General features: G+C 53.6%; 1 protein-coding gene across 2 annotated transcripts in view; it reads right to left on the bottom strand.

Moving 5' to 3' along the window:
- LOC137432830 (aromatic-L-amino-acid decarboxylase-like) overlaps positions 1-19341 on the bottom strand; it is a 171863-nt gene that overhangs the window by 134368 nt on the left and 18154 nt on the right. For both annotated transcript variants that reach the window (XM_068125071.2, XM_068125072.2), the window contains exons 4-7: positions 6574-6693; positions 6328-6462; positions 6059-6202; positions 574-640 (exon numbers count right to left, since the gene is read on the bottom strand). In XM_068125071.2, the coding sequence (XP_067981172.2) occupies positions 574-640; positions 6059-6202; positions 6328-6462; positions 6574-6693 (466 nt within the window). The remainder of the gene's footprint in view (positions 1-573; positions 641-6058; positions 6203-6327; positions 6463-6573; positions 6694-19341) is intronic.

Genomic DNA, 19341 nt, shown 5'->3' with positions numbered 1-19341 from the left:
TATCCACGAAGACGAAAGTCTGAGTCTTTAATCCCTTGGTGCTTTCAGTCTTGCTCTACGGATATGAGACTTGGACTCTGACCAGGGATCTGAGACAAAGACATAACTCCTTCGGTATTGGGTCTCTTCAGAGAAACCCTGACTTTTACTGGTTGGACTTTGTGTTGAACGAACGTTTGCTCAGAGACTCAGATTTGTTATCTGTATAGTCCGTGAGCATCAGGTGTGGCTGAATGGACATATAACTCTTTTCTCCTCACGCTGATCCTGTTCACCAGATTGTTTCTGCGAAGCAGGTTCGTGAGTGGAGGAGCCTAACGGGCCGTCTACGTTGCCTCATGGTTGCAGCAGGTTGACTGGTATCTCAAGGAGATGGGGATGGGCTGAGCATCTGACTGAGGGATGACCAGACAGAGGTCTGTGGAGTACCGGCGGAAAGTGGACGTGGCGACGTGCTGTTCGGGCATGCTCCCATACCTGACCTACCTGATTGTTAACGGAATGACTGCAATTGTGAATACTGCATGAGTGTGGCCTAGTGTGGACTTGTGTAAAACACCATATGAGACTCACAGATGGGACCAAGTTCCAAGATGTTGTCGAAGGCACAGGAGCTTGTGGTTCCCAGAGTAGCACAGAGCTGTCAGACAGGAAAGTGTAAGAGACTTTGGACCAAAATTGATTCTGTTGTGGTTAACATTTAACATTTACTCGCCAAAACGCTCTTTGCTATATTACTCACATGATTCTTGACATTTTGTAAGACAAGCCCCACAGGGTGAAAATGTCTTTCTGTGTTAAAGTAACACTTATCAAGCAGCTTGACATTTGAACACAAATGTTCTACATTGGGGTAGCAGTGGGAGACCTTGCGTTGGAATCCAACCATTGGATGTAACATTTTCATGTATTTTGAACAAACATGATCGATTCTATTCTTAATGCAAACGGTCACTCCTCACACAAATAATACATTTTGGATTTGCCTGTTTGTTATTTCCATCTCAAAAAATAGTTCATCATGATGGGTTGCCAGGTTCAAGTTCCACAAACTATGTTGTTTGTCCATTCTGTGCAAATGTCCTTGTAATGCAGACAAAGGTACATTGAATGGGTAAGAATTTATCTAATCATGGCCTGAGAAAGTCCAGGATAAGAAACTTTACTCGTGTCCAGGTATACTCTACCCATGCTGTTTTCTCCAAATCATGGAGTAGTACTTTTCCAATTTCTGGAAAGCTGTGCTGTTTCTTTAATTATTTGATTAATGGAACCCAACGGCCTTAACCCAATGTCGAATATATTAAAATAACTATTTCATATTTTGTTACTAACATGAGAATTTCTCTTTTTTGTGATGTTTTGTTTTGATTGATTGGAACCGTTGATGAATTTAGAACATGCACGTTTATTATAATTTTTTCAAAGAAACGTTTTATATTTGTTTTGCTTGTGAGGTAAGAATGAGTGAAATGGGAATTGGGCTGATTATATTTTTCTTCTCCTCCCCTTCCCTTTATAAGGCACCAAACTTCTGCCTTGCCTTGACCACAATACTCCTCCGGGAACCCTGTCCTCAGCCATCCTCTCTCTCCACTCTCCAACAACCCCCATTTTACTGATAACCCTCCTCATACAATCCTCCCAACTCAACCGCGGTCGACCACTTTTCCTCCTACCTTGCTCCCTCAACCTATCCATTCTCTATGCCATTCCCTCTTCTCCCATCCGCATCAAGTGTCCAGCCCATCTGAGCTGGCATTTCACCAATCTCCCGATTCTCCCCATCAAGCTCATCTGCACACAAATCTCCTCCCTCAGCTCTTCCCTTCTTCATCCTCTTCGATGCTGCATAACACGGGAGCTCCAGCTCACTGTTGCTTCATTCCCAGTTCAACAGCTCCTTGAGATATCCTTCCCACATTGATAATAATGATTGCAGTAAAATCGGACAATGGTATGGTGAATGTACCCTAACAGACAAGATCATGTTTTGACAAGTTTGGGGTTTGGAGAAAAAGCGTACCTGGAATGCAGATATAAAAGTGCACAAGTGACTAGAACTAGAGGCAGACGAAGGGGAAGATGAGAAATAGAGGAAGCAGAGCAAGAAAAGAGAGAACTAGAGAGTTCAGAGAACACATTACCCCGCACTGTCTTGAGAAACAAGGACGTGGGCGGGCTCTACGAGCGGCAAATTTGCTGGTCTACGAGTGGCATTTCATCGTGGTAGAAATGAGGGACAACATACATAGTGGGAGACTTTAAGAAATAAGGGATGTGGGGAAGAATGATGGCTAGCGGGGACACAGGGATCGGACAAGATGGACACAGCCGCAAAATCTCAGGAAGGAAAAACTGGAAACTTGAAAAGGGGTGGGCTTGGGGATGGTCAACAGGAGTAGAAAGTGTCATGTTTTTGGACTGGGGATGATCTGAGATGGTGGTGAAGAGCTGTCTTGAAGTCCTGGAGAAGAGAATGACATTGAAGATACTGGGGAAGTTGGTTCTACAGACAGGAAAAAATCTGAACAAATGAGTGGATATGAGCAGTGATTCTGGATTTTGTGAATTTCACAAGAAGGGGGTTACTGGTGGAGCATGTGCACCCTGCAGAAACATGGGGGGGGGGGGGCACAGCACGGAACGAGCAGAGGGCGCAAGACCACAAAAGAGGTGGTAGAGGACAGAGAGACTACCGCCCTGTCTGTGATGTGAAAGTGACAGGCCCATAGACTTCATCATTCAGCTTCATCATGGTAGATTCCAATGATATTGAAGGCCTTAGTTCCCATGGCATCAGGCTGAGCAAGGGGATAAATTTTAAATTAAAAGAGGTAGTGTTAACAATGTTCAGAAATGTAATGAGGCCTCATAAAAAAATATTGTGTGCAGTGTTGGTCACCACATCTGAGGATGGACATAGCTGCCAGGTGAATGCGCTGTTGGAGTTTGTGCATTTCTCATACAACTTCAGTCAGAAAGTCAGGTATGAAGGTGGCTTTGTATACCACAATCAACGAGCTGAATGTGATGATAAGGATGCCTCAATGTGTCAAATGCCTGAGATATATCCAGGGATATGGGCTTGACCGCATTCTAGGAGACTTATGGCCCTCCGGCCATTTCTTAGAAGCAGCAGCATGTCCATAGTTGAGTAACTGGGATGGAATCCAAACTGATGGGAAGATATTAGATTGTTTGAAAAGATGAAAGACTGTAACAGCAGTGATGATAATTCCATAACCTTGCTTATAGTGCTTGGAAATAAGCTTCTGAGCCTGCATTTGAAGGGAGTTTTTCACCATTCTTGTGAATAGAAATAATGTTGGAGCAGGCAGATAGGGTTGGGGATGAAAGGGGGGCACCCAAAAGAGGAAGACTGGCTGAAGAGAGGGGCAGAGCAAGATTTGAGGACATGGGTACTGTCTGACACCATCTGAGAGTCATCACAAAAGAGTCGGGATATTGCAGAACTTTCTGCACCTTCTTGGGTATAAAGGACACAGAGTCAGGAAATGCAGTTGGTGTGAGGAAGTAAGGGGGAACCAGAGGGTGGAGGGGTGGGTTGTGTTACAAGTTGGGTTTACGAGATTGGCAGGCAACACTGAGTTGAGCCATTCTACTTTGTCTCAAGCAGAGACTATTGTTCGGCTGTTTGAGATGAGTGAGAGTATGGTAGGACAGCATACACATGAGATGCATTTGACGATTTGAAGGAAGGACATTGGTTGGAGAGTTCAGTCTTGAGATTAGCAAGATGATGTTTTTAGTTTGCCTCAGGATGGAAACACAGTTGTTGGGAACCTTTGCTCGAGACATGCTTTGTGCGCAGTTACTCTGATCTACATACTGGTTGTTTGAGGTAACATCAAGCCAAAAGATGTTTGCTTGTCAGTATCATAATTTACAAAGTCCTGTGTTTTCTCCCAACTTTTGATGAGATTCTTCACCAAAAGTATTGTCCTGTGAAGGGCTCTATTAAGACAGAGCGTCCATGGATAGCTAATTGAGCTTACTTTGAGGCGTTTCCAATTGATGGCGGACGATACGCGAGCAGGGTGGTTTGGGGAGTATGCCGACTTACCTTGAGGGCGCCGCGCGCAGGCGTCTTCAACCTGAAAAGTGATTAAACTCGAGACGGATGTAAAATGTACAAAAGGAATATTTATTAAACAGAACCCGATAACAAAGAAACGCGCCGGTAAATAAATATTATTCCTAAATCGGGACGTCCCCACACCTCACTTCAAATACAATACAAATGGAAAGGATAAATGAAAGAAAACGTTGTGGTTCTGCGTGGTGCATCTTATCTCTGTCTGGCAGTGTCCGTCAGGAGTCGTCGGCTTCCAAGCTCGTCGTCCGGCTCCGATGTTGGCATGAAGCAGGCCTCCCCACGCCCCCGTTCACCAGGCCTCGATGCACCCTTGTTCGCGCTCCGTCAGGCCTCATCGAGCGCCTCGCTTGCACCGGTCTCGCCCGTTCAGCGGCAAGCCTTGCTCGCACGTGAACACCAGGGAGGAGAATAGACGGCGCTCTGTTTCCCCAACGTCCGTCGTAACGCAGGCAATTTGCGGATCACAAAGGAAGAGGTCCAAACGGGAGAGAAAGGCAAGGGCAGAAGGGAGGTCCAAACAGGAAGGAAACCAAAACGAGAAGAAAGGCAAGGGCAGAAGGGAGGTCCAGGCAGGAAGGAAGCCAAGGCAAGAGAGAAAGGCAAGGGCAGAAGGGAGGTCCAGGCAGGAAGGAAGCCAAATCGAGCGAGAAGGAAAATGCCGGTGAGTGAGTCGTTTTGTCGCTCGTCGTCTGACATCAGCTCTCTCTCCCACCAACCAGTGCATCGCTTGCTCGTAGCTTTTCGCGCCCTCTTCACGTCACCGGCGCTTCTCCTCCAATCAGCACGTTGCTTCTTGTGGTTCTTTCGCGCCCTCTTCACTGATTGGCCGTGGTGTCATCGGTCGGTGGCCAATCAGTGTGGCACGTCCTTCACCTTCCTTACCCCCAACCACGGGGAAGCTTTCTGCCCCTCCCCTGACCAATCACGTCCTTCCCTACTCTGCCAATCGGTGACCTGCTTCCAACTCGCCCCTCCCCCCTTGTCAATCACGAGTTATCTTGGGCATGGCGCTCAGCCTGCCTGTGCGATGTCTGTCGCCCTGCTGGTGTCGTGCGTGGTCGCTTCCTGTTTGTCTTTCCGGTCAGTCATTGTGAGGGGGGGGGGGGGGGTATTTATTAATGTGTGCGCTAATGGGGCTAACTAATGTATGTGATGTGTTTCCATAAGGGATACTGGAATGATCACAGAGGGGACGACACACCCGGGAATTAGCATAAACCCTAAAACTACTTAACATGCCCTGCCTCCTCATGGCGGGGACACAGACACAAGCTTAATCCGACATTCGGGTGAGACAGGTCCCTGACTTATTTACATCGAGATGGTTCTTCTTCTTTTTGACAGTCGGAGCATGATACCTTTGCAGATCTACCTGGATCTATGTATCCCCCTACCCCACCGACATAACAGTATTTCCACATGAAGTTTGGGATAATTGGAGCCCTTAAAGAAGTAGTGGTAGTTAGAGTAGAGTAGATGAATGTCAGACCAGGGTGTATTTAGAATGTGTTTGGATCATTGCTGAGGCACAGCTTTGCCGCTGATGCAGTTCCCCTGCACAGTATTGCATGAATTTTGGAATTTGACCAGGGTGCCCGTGACAATCGCATATGCTTAGTAAAGACTACACTGGGACATCATTTAATGTTAACCAGCAACCAATGCTGGCAGTCAGGTCTCGGGATGAATGTCCACCTGATGGATGGTCCACATGTTGATGCCTGTGAAGCACCAATCTAATGGTTTATCGGTTTATCGTCGCATCGAGAATCATATTCAGATTAGACAATTTGATGGCAAGTACGCTCCCTCATCTCTAATCCTGTGTACAACCTCAATAAGATACAAGTGATGTGACAGAATGTTTGGACTGAGTCACATCTGTTAGGATCACTCAACACCCCAACAATTAGGAATTTTCAAAAAAAAAACACTCACATAGAATGGAATCAAGCCATTCTCCTTGTCTTGTTTGATCGCTTTCTCTAACTCCACGCCTCTCATTGAAAACTTCTCGTCTGATGGAAGCTTCCGCACACGCACCGCTCCGATTATGGCTGCACGCTCTACAGATGAATGAGCCTGTCACAAAGTCGGGATTAACAGCATCCATGTAAAAACATTGCCAAACGCCGTTGTGAATAATTATTTCGCTAATATGTACATGGATATCATGAGGGTTGAAAATCTTGAGGTGTTGACCTCACCTGATCAGACATGTAGGCCACAAGCTTGCTGAGATGTTTCCCATCCACCTGGTTCGGCTGCTCTCTTCCAAGTTTTGTCAGAGTCTTGTGTCGTGCTGACAGCATTGACATCAGAGTTGCGTCACTCGCTGTTCTCTAAAATGTAAGGATATTCAGATGTGACACATTGCTGCTGCAAATGTGGGGTGCATATAGGTACATTAGAAATGATTACATTGTTTGCAATATTCACGCTACAATCCTTGCCTGGATGACTCCCCCACCACCTCCTCCGCTGCCTGACAGAAACTCCACAGGAAGTTGAAGTGCTTTGCCAAGCCAGTCGAGCATTACGATCTCGAGCTCGGTGGCTGCCGGGCATGAAGCCTGCCAGGCACACGATGACGCACAAAGATCTACTATCGTACTAATGAAAGACGAAATCCATGCCTGGTATGAGTCACGGCACTTTTAATGTTACCGGTACGTAACCTGTGATGGTCATTTCACCACAAATTATATCAACATGATCATGATGTAAGCAAAACAGGGAACCATGGGCACTCCCTGGAGGACTTTCCTTATTCTGATCTGCATTCTCAATGCATTTCTTACACCTGTAATGCAGAGATACAAAATTAATATCATAGATATGTCCAAAGATAAGCCACTTAAGTATTCTGTGATTATGAGATCCACAGGGTACATTACCCTTTCATGCCCCTCTTACACCATTATGCCCCCTCACCATCGTTTAGGGTAATGTTCGTTCATTGCATAACAAAATGGACGAGCTATGTGCAAATGTTCGGATTTTGCACGAGTATAGAGATGCATGCCTATTATGTTTCATGGAGACCTGGCTTCATTCTGAAATACCAGATCATGCAATGGATCTGGAGAATCATGAGATTGTGAGAGGAAATTGCACCGAGGCTTCTGGGAAATCTCGTTGCCGTGGTGTGTGTAAGCAGTGACGTAGTTAGGGTTTATGGCGACCTGGGCCAAAGGTCAATAGTAACCCCCCACAGGCACTGGCATAGTCAGGAATTCCCATTGGGGAGCATATGAAATAGCTCTAAGCTTCCTCAGCAGGCTCAGCAGCAGAGCTCGGCTACCCTACTATTCCGAAGAACACCGTGGGATCTTTAACGTCTGCCAACTAATGCCAGCAGACGGGACACCTAAGTTAATGTCCATTCGAGAGATGGTACACACATTGATAAATCACAGATCACACTGCCTGTGAAACACTGGGATGACAGTTTATAGCTTGCTTCGGGATACAAACCCAGGCTAGACAGCTGCGACATAACGCATTATATCATAACGTTATGTTCACGTCATGGTTTACGACATGGTTGTAACATAACGCATTACATCATGACGTTATGTTCACGTCATGGTTTACGGCATGTTCACGACACCATGACGAATAAACGGCAGTCCGTTGGCCCGCCATCTTGTTGACTTGTTTGTGTCTGAACAACCAAACGTGACAGGCGTGTTCGTTTGGTGCTGTGGACCCGGATACGTCGGCTATAGTGAACCAGTTCTGTTCTCCTTTGCCGGTGTTTTCGTTTCCTGTGTTTTGCTGTGTTTGCATTTCTTATTATTTACTTATTGCTTTGATTATTGCCTGTTTGTCCTGCATTTTCGTTCGTTTTTCCCTCCCTGCTTTCCCCCATCTTCCTCCTGTTTGGGGGGCGTTGCCCACCAGACAGGGGGGAGTCTTGTGCCCCCCCCTTCGTCTCCCGTCCCTCCCTCCCTCCCCCCCCCCCCACCCCGAGTGTTGTCCTCCGCCCCTCCTAGAACCCCGGCATGGCGAGCAGGCGCCATAATTGTGTCCGGTTTCGGTTGGTTGATGTGGCTTGCAGTGTGCCGGCTGGAGATAAATTCGGTAAAGATGTATTGTTGGGTGTGCTGGGGTTCAAGGCTGTTGACTTTTTCTGCCTGATCTCCCTCGCCCGTGGCTTCGACGTGTCCTTCCAAACAGGGCAGGGACTTGCCGAGTTCTGGCGCCGGTGGGCTACCGCTCGGTCTGCTGGGAAACTGGCAGACTGGGCGGTCGAGGCTCTCTCAGAAACACAGGAGAGAGTCGTGACCGTCCACCTGTACAACGAAGGCGTGAGTGACTATGATGTCAAGGTTTGGCTCAGTCGATACGCGGACATCCGAGGCCCAGTACGGCTCGTCCGGAACAGCCTCGGTATTTGGACCGGTTCTCGGCAGTTCCGGGTAAAGCTGCGGACGAGGCAGGACGGCACGGCCACCCATATCCCTAATGGAATAATGGTTGGGATGGACCGAGGCCAAGTCTTTTACGCGGGACAGCCGAAATTATGCCGCCGATGCGGTCAACTTGGCCACTTGATTACTGGGTGTACAGCGAGTATCTGCACCCAGTGTGGCGAGTTGGGACATTTGAGGGAGCGCTGCACCCAAGCGGTGCGGTGCAACCTCTGTGGTGCGCCGGGGCACACTTTCCGCTCCTGCCCGCAGAGTTACGCGAGCAAGATGCGTGCTGCTGCGGGCGGGAGTGGGGGTGTTGCCCAAGGGACAGGGGACGGTGTGCCCCCAGGGACAGGAAAAGGGGACGGTGTGCCTCCAGGGACTGGGGGGGGTGTTGCCCAAGGGGTGGGGGAGGGGGTTGCTCAAGGGGCTGGGGAGGGGGTTGCCCAAGGGGCTGGGGAGGGGGTTGCCCCAGGGATGGGGGAAGGGGTTGCCCAAGGGGTGGGGGAGGGGGTTGCCCAAGGGGCTGGGGAGGGGGTTGTCCAAGGGGCTGGGGAGGGGGAGGGGGTTGTCCAAGGGGCTGGGGGGGGGGTTGTCCAAGGGGCTGGGGAGGGGGTTGTCCAAGGGGCTGGGGAGGGGGTTGTCCAAGGGGCTGGGGAGGGGGTTGTCCAAGGGGCTGGGGAGGGCGTTGCCCAAGGGGTGGGGGAGGGGTTTGCCCAAGGGACAGGGGAGGGTATTGCATCTGGGGTCGGGGGGGGGGGACTAATGTGTTTGTCAGCCCCCCGCCCCGTAGAAAGTAAAGGGAGGGAGGTGGAGGGAAAGGAGAACATGGAGGAGGGAGGGTTAGATCAGGACCTGGATGTGGCTTCGCCGGGTGTCGGGCCCACTGCGGTGGGAGGGGAGGATGCACGAGGAATGGTGGCTCCGGTGGCGGGGTCAGAAGAAACATCCTCTGTGCCAGAAGAAACATCCTCGGTGCCAGAAACCCCGCTGCCGGAGGCTGGAAGTGATGGCTCCTCCTCCGGCTATGAGCAAAGTGACCCGGGACAATGGACCGAGAAGAAGCGTCGGAGGAGGGGCCAGGACAAAGGAAAAGCTCCTCTGGGCAAAGCCCCACAGGGAAAGAACACAAGAACATCAAAGAAGAAAACCCCTGTGGGGCGCAGAGCCCCCCGTGCATCAAGCGACCCATCCAGGCCTGGGGGATCGCCTGCTCGTGGTAGGGGTGGGGCGCAGTCGGGGTTGGCCGCAGCAGGTCTCCGGGGGAGGGCCCGAATGCCGTCTTCCCCGGAACGCTCACGTTCCCGTTCCCCCGTGAGTCGTTCCCCACCCGTTGACCTTACCCCTCCTCCGGGGGCAGCTGTGGCCATGGGCCTCGAGGAGGGTTTGCTCGCGGAGGACTGGTGGCTTTCTTCCCCGGGTGGCGGGCGAGGGGGGGTAATTTATTTGACCCCCGAGCAGGAGGACCTCTCCCTGCTACCCGGGGAGAATGTCTGCATAGATGGGGACTGGCTCCCGGGCACCCTCGTGGCTCCCGGCTGCGGGAAGAACCGCAGGGGGAGGAAGAATGGTAGCTCGTCGCGTCTTGGCAAGGAGGGAGGAGCTTCATAAGTCCTATGACTCCCCTTTCGTGGTTTGCACTAGGGTTGGTGATTAATACACTAACACCTATGAGCTTTAAACTAACGAGTTTAAATGTACGGGGAGTCCGTACCACGGTCCGGAGGATCGCTATTTTTGAAGAACTGCGCAATTTTGAATGGGATGTCTGCCTGTTGCAGGAATGCCATATTCCGCACGGTGAGTATGGATACCTCCGTGCAAATTGGCGGTACGGAGAGTCGTATTGGTCCGGCAGCTACACTAACAGGGCGGCAGGATTAGGGTTCCTTATTAAGAGCCCGAATGTCGAGGTCCTTAGTTTAGAAGAAATTATCCCGGGGCGATTGGCCGTGCTCAGGGTGGTGGTTTCCTCGACCCCACTGACCTTGGTCAATGTGTACGCTCCAACGACGGTGGGAGAAAGAGTGGAGCTCCTGCGCCAGTTGGGGCCCCTCCTCTCCACCTCTGGCCCCGTGATCGTCGGGGGAGATTTTAATACAAGTTTGGACAGGTTGCCCCTGGAGTCATCGGCGCGGGCCCTTAAAGGGCTTGTTCAGGATTTTAGGTTGAGGGACACGGGTGCGGAAAGGAATGAGGTCACCCGGACCGATGCGGCTGGTACCAGTCGGGCTAGGATTGATTACATTCTTTTGACACCAAATTTTGGCGACCCGGACCTGGTACTTCACGCGGTGGCATTTTCAGATCACTGTCGTTTGTCTCTGGGTATTGAATTAAATGGGGTGCGTCCCCGGTGTTTTGGACTCTGGAAGCTTAACTGTCACCTTTTGCAGGATGACAGTTTAGTGCGTGCCTACGTTCGGAAGTATAGGGAGTGGGAAACGGTCAGGTGCCTCTTCCCTACCTCGGCAGCCTGGTGGGAGGAGGTGAAACGTAGGACCATAGGGTTTTTCCGAACGGCCGGGCGAATGAGGGCCGCGGGGAAACGAGAGCGTTTGAAGCGCATGCAGGCGTACCTCCAGCGCCTGCATAAGAAACTTTGCGAAGGGAGGGACGTGTCGGAGAAAATCCGCCGGGTGAAGGGGAGGATTTTTAGCCTCCTCGAAGCCAGGGCGAGGGCCGTCATCTTCCGGAGCAAGGTGCAGGCATTGGAGTGGAACGAAAGGTGTACCAGATTCTTCTTCCAACGATGTGCCAGGCGGAGGGGCGGTTTGGCCCAGGTTAATGTGGGGGGAGGCCGTGTTTCGGATCCGGACCAAATTACCGAAGCAGTGGAGGACTATTACTCCAGGCTTTTTGAAAAACGACCGGTTGACCAAATCCAGATGGCCGACGTTCTCGGCCATCTGAGGAATCTTTTGAGCCCCGAACAGCGGGAGCGGTTGGAGGAACCGGTGAGCCTGGAGGAATTGACCTCCGCTGTTAGGGATTTGGCCGCGAATAAAACCCCGGGTGACGACGGCCTGCCCGTGGAGTTTTATCGCCGCTTTTGGCACGTCCTTGGCGAGGACTATCTGCAGGTAGTGAGGGAGCTAGCCACCTCTGCGAGGCTTCCAGATTCGATGCGCCGGGGCGTCGTAAACCTCGTGCACAAGAAGGGTGATCGGGAGGATCTGTCCAACTGGCGCCCGATCACTTTGTTGAATGTCGACTACAAGATACTAACAAAGGTGCTGTCTAAGAGGGTGCACGGTGTCATGGTGGACCTCGTGCACCCGGACCAGACTTGTGCTGTTCCGGGACGCAGAGTGTCCGACAGCCTGGGCCTGGTTCGAGAGGCGATCCAGCTAGCGGAGGAGAGAGGCCTCCCACTGAGCATAGTCAGTTTGGACCAGGAGAAGGCTTTCGACAGAGTGTCACATGAATACATGATGGCCGTTTTGGACCGTTTTGGCTTTGGGCCAAATTTGATGCATTGGGTGGACCTGATGTATAGGGACGTTGAAGCCCGTGTTTTGGTCAACGGACACCTCTCGGGAGCCTTCCCAGTCGCTTCTGGGGTCAGGCAGGGCTGCCCAATGTCACCAGTCCTTTTTGTCCTTTGTATTGAACCGTTTGCTTGTGCACTGCGAGCGGACCCATCCTTCCCTGGGTTGTGGATTCCCGGAACCCATGGGGAGCGCCTAAAGGTGAGTCTGTACATGGACGACGTGTCGGTGTTCGTCACCGATGCAGTCGCCATGTGCAGACTGGTGGGTCTCTGCGAGCGTTTTGGGGTGGCCTCCTCTTCTAAAATCAATCCCCAGAAGAGTGAGGTCATGCACTTTGGTCGGCACAGGACGGGCTCCGGCCCCCCTTGCCCGTACACGGAGCGGAGAGATCGATTAAAGATCCTCGGGGTCTGCTTTGACCCAGGCGGCGTGGCCGCTGAGAACTGGCGAACGGTCATTGGGGGATGGGAATTGGAGGTCGCTTCTTGGCGGTCTCGCCGCCTAACCATGGAGGGGCGAAATTTAGTTATCAAGAATGTTTTGATCGGTAAGTTGTTGTATTTGGCGAGAATCTCCCCACCTCCTCCTGCGGTGGGACGGGCTCTAGAGGGAATAATTTTCACTTTCTTCTGGGGTACCCGAGCAGAGCGCAGGAGTAGGAGGGTCGTGAAGATGAGCCCGTCCTTGGGTGGGAAGGGTGTCCCCTGCCCGGTGTTTGTATGTATGTCTGCGTTTGCGTGTACTCTCATGGAGTTATTCGTGTCTGAGGACCCGGGTCGCCGGCTGGCGCGGGACTTTCTGTTTTTCTTTCTGGGGCCGTCCGTCGCGCGGTTGGAAGGGCGGTCCCTCCCGCTGTCTCGGCCTTTTTCCGGGTCGTGTCCGGGGCATTTCCGGATGTTTGAGGGGTTCGCCCGGGAGCAGGGCCTGTTGACCTGTCGGCCCATCGGTTGGCAGTTGTCGCAGGTCCTGGACCACTTGCGCCCAAGGGAGGTGCTGCGGGAGGTGCGTATCCTTCGCGGAAGGCCTCTCGCAGAACGTACGGCGAGAAAGGTTTGGGAGAACGTTTCGGCTCGCTGTCTCGCCAACGACCAGAAGGATGTCGCGTGGCAAGCCGCCCATGAGTGTCTTCCGGTCCGGGTGTTTCAGTTCCAGAGGGGCCTGAACGTGTCGGTCCAGTGTCCCCGACCCCGATGCACAGGGGACGAAACCGTCAGGCATGTCCTTTGGGACTGCCCTGTCGCCGAGGGGGTCTGGTCGCTAGCGGCTGGCCTCCTCGAATGCTATGTGCCTTGGCTGGTGATGGTCAGACGGGACGTCTTTGCGTTTAGCGGGCTCCTACCACAACCAGTGCCTGTCCGCAAATGGAGGCAGGCCTGGAGAACGGTCTGTATAATCAAGACCGTCTTGTGGCGAGCGAGAACCAGAGGTTTCTATACCAGGGTATGGTTGGATCCTGGGCAGATATGGGGCAGAGCCCAATCCTGCCTCCAAAGGTACAGGCTTGGCGACAGCCTGCGGGCGACGGGGCGGGGTGCTGGCCGCAACGATGCGTCAGGTGTGTCGTAAAGCCCTCCCTGGAGCGGAGAATACGGCCGGGCTTTTCCGTGGTGAAGGGGGGGGGTCCCGCGGGAGGTTACTTCCAAATGTGCGGGCGACAGTCATGTGCAGCCGTAGTCCCTGACCGAGTTTGCCGCCCGGGCTTGGAAAGGTTGGGGGTGCTCCGGCAGGTGTGCTTGCGGGCCCTGTCGGGCGGTGATTCTCATTGGGACACTCACGCCTCGTGGGCAGCTCAGGGAGCCGGGGCCTTCCTTGTGGGGCATCTTCCGGGTGGGCCCTCCCGGGCGCGGCCTGGGGAGGGTGGGGGCAGTTTGGTTTCCTTTTGTTTGATCTTGATTTTGCCTTGGTTTGATTTCTATTTTCTTTCATTATTATTTCCAGCGGTGGGTCGAGCCCTCAACGTGTCTGTGGCTGCATGTTCCCGGCTGCGGTTAGCAGCCGGTTGTTGATTTCGGTATGCAAAGGAAAAAAGGCCCCTTGACCCTTATTGTTTTAAGGTGTCCCTTCTTTGGTTGTTTTCGGGGGGGTGGGAGGGGGGATAGGGTCTTCTTTCCTTTCTCCCTCCCCTTTGGTTAGTTAGAGTTAGGTGTCTGCTGCCTGGGGTGGGAGAGGGGTTTTTGGGGGTTTGGGCTAGGGATGATGGACTTTGGTTTTTATGATTTATGGTTTATTGAGTGTGATTTGATTTTCATTTTGGTCTTTGAACCTTGTTTTCTTTCGTTTCCTGATCTTTGGTTTGCTTTCTCTCTTTGATTTCCTATTTATTGTTTGATATCTTGTTGCTTGGCTTTTGATTTCTTGGTTTTTTTGATTTTCCTGGGTTCTTGTGTGGTGGTGATGTTGATGGGTGTATTGATTGATTTTTGAGCGTGTTTTTTTTACCTTTTTTTATAATAAAAAAGGCTTCGGCCATAAAAGTTACAGGCGTGTTCGTTTGGTGCTGTGGACCCGGATACGTCGGCTAGAGTGAACCAGTTCTGTTCTCCTTTGCCGGTGTTTTCGTTTCCTGTGTTTTGCTGTGTTTGCATTTCTTATTATTTACTTATTGCTTTGATTATTGCTTGTTTGTCCTGCATTTTCGTTCGTTTTTCCCTCCCTGCTTTCCCCCATCTTCCTCCTGTTTGGGGGGCGTTGCCCACCAGACAGGGGGGGAGTCTTGTGCCCCCCCTTCGTCTCCCGTCCCTCCCTCCCCCCCCCCCCCCACCCCGAGTGTTGTCCTCCGCCCCTCCTAGAACCCCGGCATGGCGAGCAGGCGCCATAATTGTGTCCGGTTTCGGTTGGTTGATGTGGCTTGCAGTGTGCCGGCTGGAGATAAATTCGGTAAAGATGTACTGTTGGGTGTGCTGGGGTTCAAGGCTGTTGACTTTTTCTGCCTGATCTCCCTCGCCCGTGGCTTCGACGTGTCCTTCCAAACAGGGCAGGGACTTGCCGAGTTCTGGCGCCGGTGGGCTACCGCTCGGTCTGCTGGGAAACTGGCAGACTGGGCGGTCGAGGCTCTCTCAGAAACACAGGAGAGAGTCGTGACCGTCCACCTGTACAACGAAGGCGTGAGTGACTATGATGTCAAGGTTTGGCTCAGTCGATACGCGGACATCCGAGGCCCAGTACGGCTCGTCCGGAACAGCCTCGGTATTTGGACCGGTTCTCGGCAGTTCCGGGTAAAGCTGCGGACGAGGCAGGACGGCACGGCCACCCATATCCCTAATGGAATAATGGTTGGGATGGACCGAGGCCAAGTCTTTTACGCGGGACAGCCGAAATTGTGCCGCCGATGCGGTCAACTTGGCCACTTGATTACTGGGTGTACAGCGAGTATCTGCACCCAGTGTGGCGAGTTGGGACATTTGAGGGAGCGCTGCACCCAAGCGGTGCGGTGCAACCTCTGTGGTGCGCCGGGGCACACTTTCCGCTCCTGCCCGCAGAGTTACGCGAGCAAGATGCGTGCTGCTGCGGGCGGGAGTGGGGGTGTTGCCCAAGGGACAGGGGACGGTGTACCCCCAGGGACAGGAAAAGGGGACGGTGTGCCTCCAGGGACTAGGGGGGGTGTTGCCCAAGGGGTGGGGGAGGGGGTTGCTCAAGGGGTGGGGGAGGGGGTTGCCCAAGGGGGGGGGAGGGGTTTGCCCCAGGGGCTGGGGAGGGGGTTGTCCAAGGGGCTGGGGAGGGGGTTGCCCAAGGGGCTGGGGAGGGGGTTGTCCAAGGGGCTGGGGAGGGGGTTGTCCAAGGGGCTGGGGAGGGGGTTGTCCAAGGGGCTGGGGAGGGGGTTGTCCAAGGGGCTGGGGAGGGGGTTGTCCAAGGGGCTGGGGAGGGGGTTGTCCAAGGGGCTGGGGAGGGGGTTGTCCAAGGGGCTGGGGAGGGGGTTGTCCAAGGGGCTGGGGAGGGGGTTGTCCAAGGGGCTGGGGAGGGGGTTGTCCAAGGGGCTGGGGAGGGGGTTGTCCAAGGGGCTGGGGAGGGGTTTGCCCAAGGGACAGGGGAGGGTATTGCATCTGGGGTCCGGGGGGGGGGGACTAATGTGTTTGTGTGTGTGTCAGCCCCCCGCCCCGTAGAAAGTAAAGGGAGGGAGGTGGAGGGAAAGGAGAACATGGAAGAGGGAGGGTTAGATCAGGACCTGGATGTGGCTTCGCCGGGTGTCGGGCCCACTGCGGTGGGAGGGGAGGATGCACGAGGAATGGTGGCTCCGGTGGCGGGGTCAGAAGAAACATCCTCGGTGTCAGAAGAAACATCCTCGGTGTCAGAAGAAACATCCTCGGTGCCAGAAGAAACATCCTCGGTGCCAGAAACCCCGCTGCCGGAGGCTGGAAGTGATGGCTCCTCCTCCGGCTACGAGCAAAGTGACCCGGGACAATGGACCGAGAAGAAGCGTCGGAGGAGGGGCCAGGACAAAGGAAAAGCTCCTCTGGGCAAAGCCCCACAGGGGAAGAACACAAGAACATCAAAGAAGAAAACCCCTGTGGGGCGCAGAGCCCCCCGTGCATCAAGCGACCCATCCAGGCCTGGGGGATCGCCTGCTCGTGGTAGGGGTGGGGCGCAGTCGGGGTTGGCCGCAGCAGGTCTCCGGGGGAGGCCCCAAATGCCGTCTTCCCCTGAACGCTCACGTTCCCGTTCCCCCGTGAGTCGTTCCCCACCCGTTGACCTCACCCCTCCTCCGGGGGCAGCTGTGGCCATGGGCCTCAAGGAGGGTTTGCTCGCGGAGGACTGGTGGCTTTCTTCCCCGGGTGGCGGGCGAGGGGGGGTAATTTATTTGACCCCCGAACAGGAGGACCTCTCCCTGCTACCCGGGGAGAATGTCTGCATAGATGGGGACTGGCTCCCGGGCACCCTCGTGGCTCCCGGCTGCGGGAAGAACCGCAGGGGGAGGAAGAATGGTAGCTCATCGCGTCTTGGCAAGGAGGGAGGAGCTTCATAAGTCCTATGACTCCCCTTTCGTGGTTTGCACTAGTGTTGGTGATTAATACACTAACACCGATGAGCTTTAAACTAACGAGTTTAAATGTACGGGGAGTCCGTACCACGGTCCGGAGGATCGCTATTTTTGAAGAACTGCGCAATTTTGAATGGGATGTCTGCCTGTTGCAGGAATGCCATATTCCGCACGGTGAGTATGGATACCTCCGTGCAAATTGGCGGTACGGAGAGTCGTATTGGTCCGGCAGCTACACTAACAGGGCGGCAGGATTAGGGTTCCTTATTAAGAGCCCGAATGTCGAGGTCCTTAGTTTAGAAGAAATTATCCCGGGGCGATTGGCCGTGCTCAGGGTGGTGGTTTCCTCGACCCCACTGACCTTGGTCAATGTGTACGCTCCAACGACGGTGGGAGAAAGAGTGGAGCTCCTGCGCCAGTTGGGGCCCCTCCTCTCCACCTCTGGCCCCGTGATCGTCGGGGGAGATTTTAATATAAGTTTGGACAGGTTGCCCCTGGAGTCATCGGCGCGGGCCCTTAAAGGGCTTGTTCAGGATTTTAGGTTGAGGGACACGGGTGCGGAAAGGAATGAGGTCACCCGGACCGATGCGGCTGGTACCAGTCGGGCTAGGATTGATTACATTCTTTTGACACCAAATTTTGGCGACCCGGACCTGGTACTTCACGCGGTGGCATTTTCAGATCACTGTCGTTTGTCTCTGGGTATTGAATTAAATGGGGTGCGTCCCCGGTGTTTTGGACTCTGGAAGCTTAACTGTCACCTTTTGCAGGATGACAGTTTAGTGCGTGCCTACGTTCGGAAGTATAGGGAGTGGGAAACGGTCAGGTGCCTCTTCCCTACCTCGGCAGCCTGGTGGGAGGAGGTGAAACGTAGGACCATAGGGTTTTTCCGAACGGCCGGGCGAATGAGGGCCGCGGGGAAACGAGAGCGTTTGAAGCGCATGCAGGCGTACCTCCAGCGCCTGCATAAGAAACTTTGCGAAGGGAGGGACGTGTCAGAGAAAATCCGCCGGGTGAAGGGGAGGATTTTTAGCCTCCTCGAAGCCAGGGCGAGGGCCGTCATCTTCCGGAGCAAGGTGCAGGCATTGGAGTGGAACGAAAGGTGTACCAGATTCTTCTTTCAACGATGTGCCAGGCGGAGGGGCGGTTTGGCCCAGGTTAATGTGGGGGGAGGCCGTGTTTCGGATCCGGACCAAATTACCGAAGCAGTGGAGGACTATTACTCCAGGCTTTTTGAAAAACGACCGGTTGACCAAATCCAGATGGCCGACGTTCTCGGCCATCTGAGGAATCTTTTGAGCCCCGAACAGCGGGAGCGGTTGGAGGAACCGGTGAGCCTGGAGGAATTGACCTCCGCTGTTAGGGATTTGGCCGCGAATAAAACCCCGGGTGACGACGGCCTGCCCGTGGAGTTTTATCGCCGCTTTTGGCACGTCCTTGGCGAGGACTATCTGCAGGTAGTGAGGGAGCTAGCCACCTCTGCGAGGCTTCCAGATTCGATGCGCCGGGGCGTCGTAAACCTCGTGCACAAGAAGGGTGATCGGGAGGATCTGTCCAACTGGCGCCCGATCACTTTGTTGAATGTCGACTACAAGATACTAACAAAGGTGCTGTCTAAGAGGGTGCACGGTGTCATGGTGGACCTCGTGCACCCGGACCAGACTTGTGCTGTTCCGGGACGCAGAGTGTCCGACAGCCTGGGCCTGGTTCGAGAGGCGATCCAGCTAGCGGAGGAGAGAGGCCTCCCACTGAGCATAGTCAGTTTGGACCAGGAGAAGGCTTTCGACAGAGTGTCACATGAATACATGATGGCCGTTTTGGACCGTTTTGGCTTTGGGCCAAATTTGATGCATTGGGTGGACCTGATGTATAGGGACGTTGAAGCCCGTGTTTTGGTCAACGGACACCTCTCGGGAGCCTTCCCAGTCGCTTCTGGGGTCAGGCAGGGCTGCCCAATGTCACCAGTCCTTTTTGTCCTTTGTATTGAACCGTTTGCTTGTGCACTGCGAGCGGACCCATCCTTCCCTGGGTTGTGGATTCCCGGAACCCATGGGGAGCGCCTAAAGGTGAGTCTGTACATGGACGACGTGTCGGTGTTCGTCACCGATGCAGTCGCCATGTGCAGACTGGTGGGTCTCTGCGAGCGTTTTGGGGTGGCCTCCTCTTCTAAAATCAATCCCCAGAAGAGTGAGGTCATGCACTTTGGTCGGCACAGGACGGGCTCCGGCCCCCCTTGCCCGTACACGGAGCGGAGAGATCGATTAAAGATCCTCGGGGTCTGCTTTGACCCAGGCGGCGTGGCCGCTGAGAACTGGCGAACGGTCATTGGGGGAT

The sequence above is a fragment of the Myxine glutinosa genome, chromosome 8 (assembly GCF_964187855.1).
Source record: "Myxine glutinosa chromosome 8, kmMyxGlut1.1, whole genome shotgun sequence".
Lineage (NCBI taxonomy): Eukaryota > Metazoa > Chordata > Myxini > Myxiniformes > Myxinidae > Myxine > Myxine glutinosa.
This window is presented reverse-complemented; position numbering and strand designations above follow the sequence as displayed.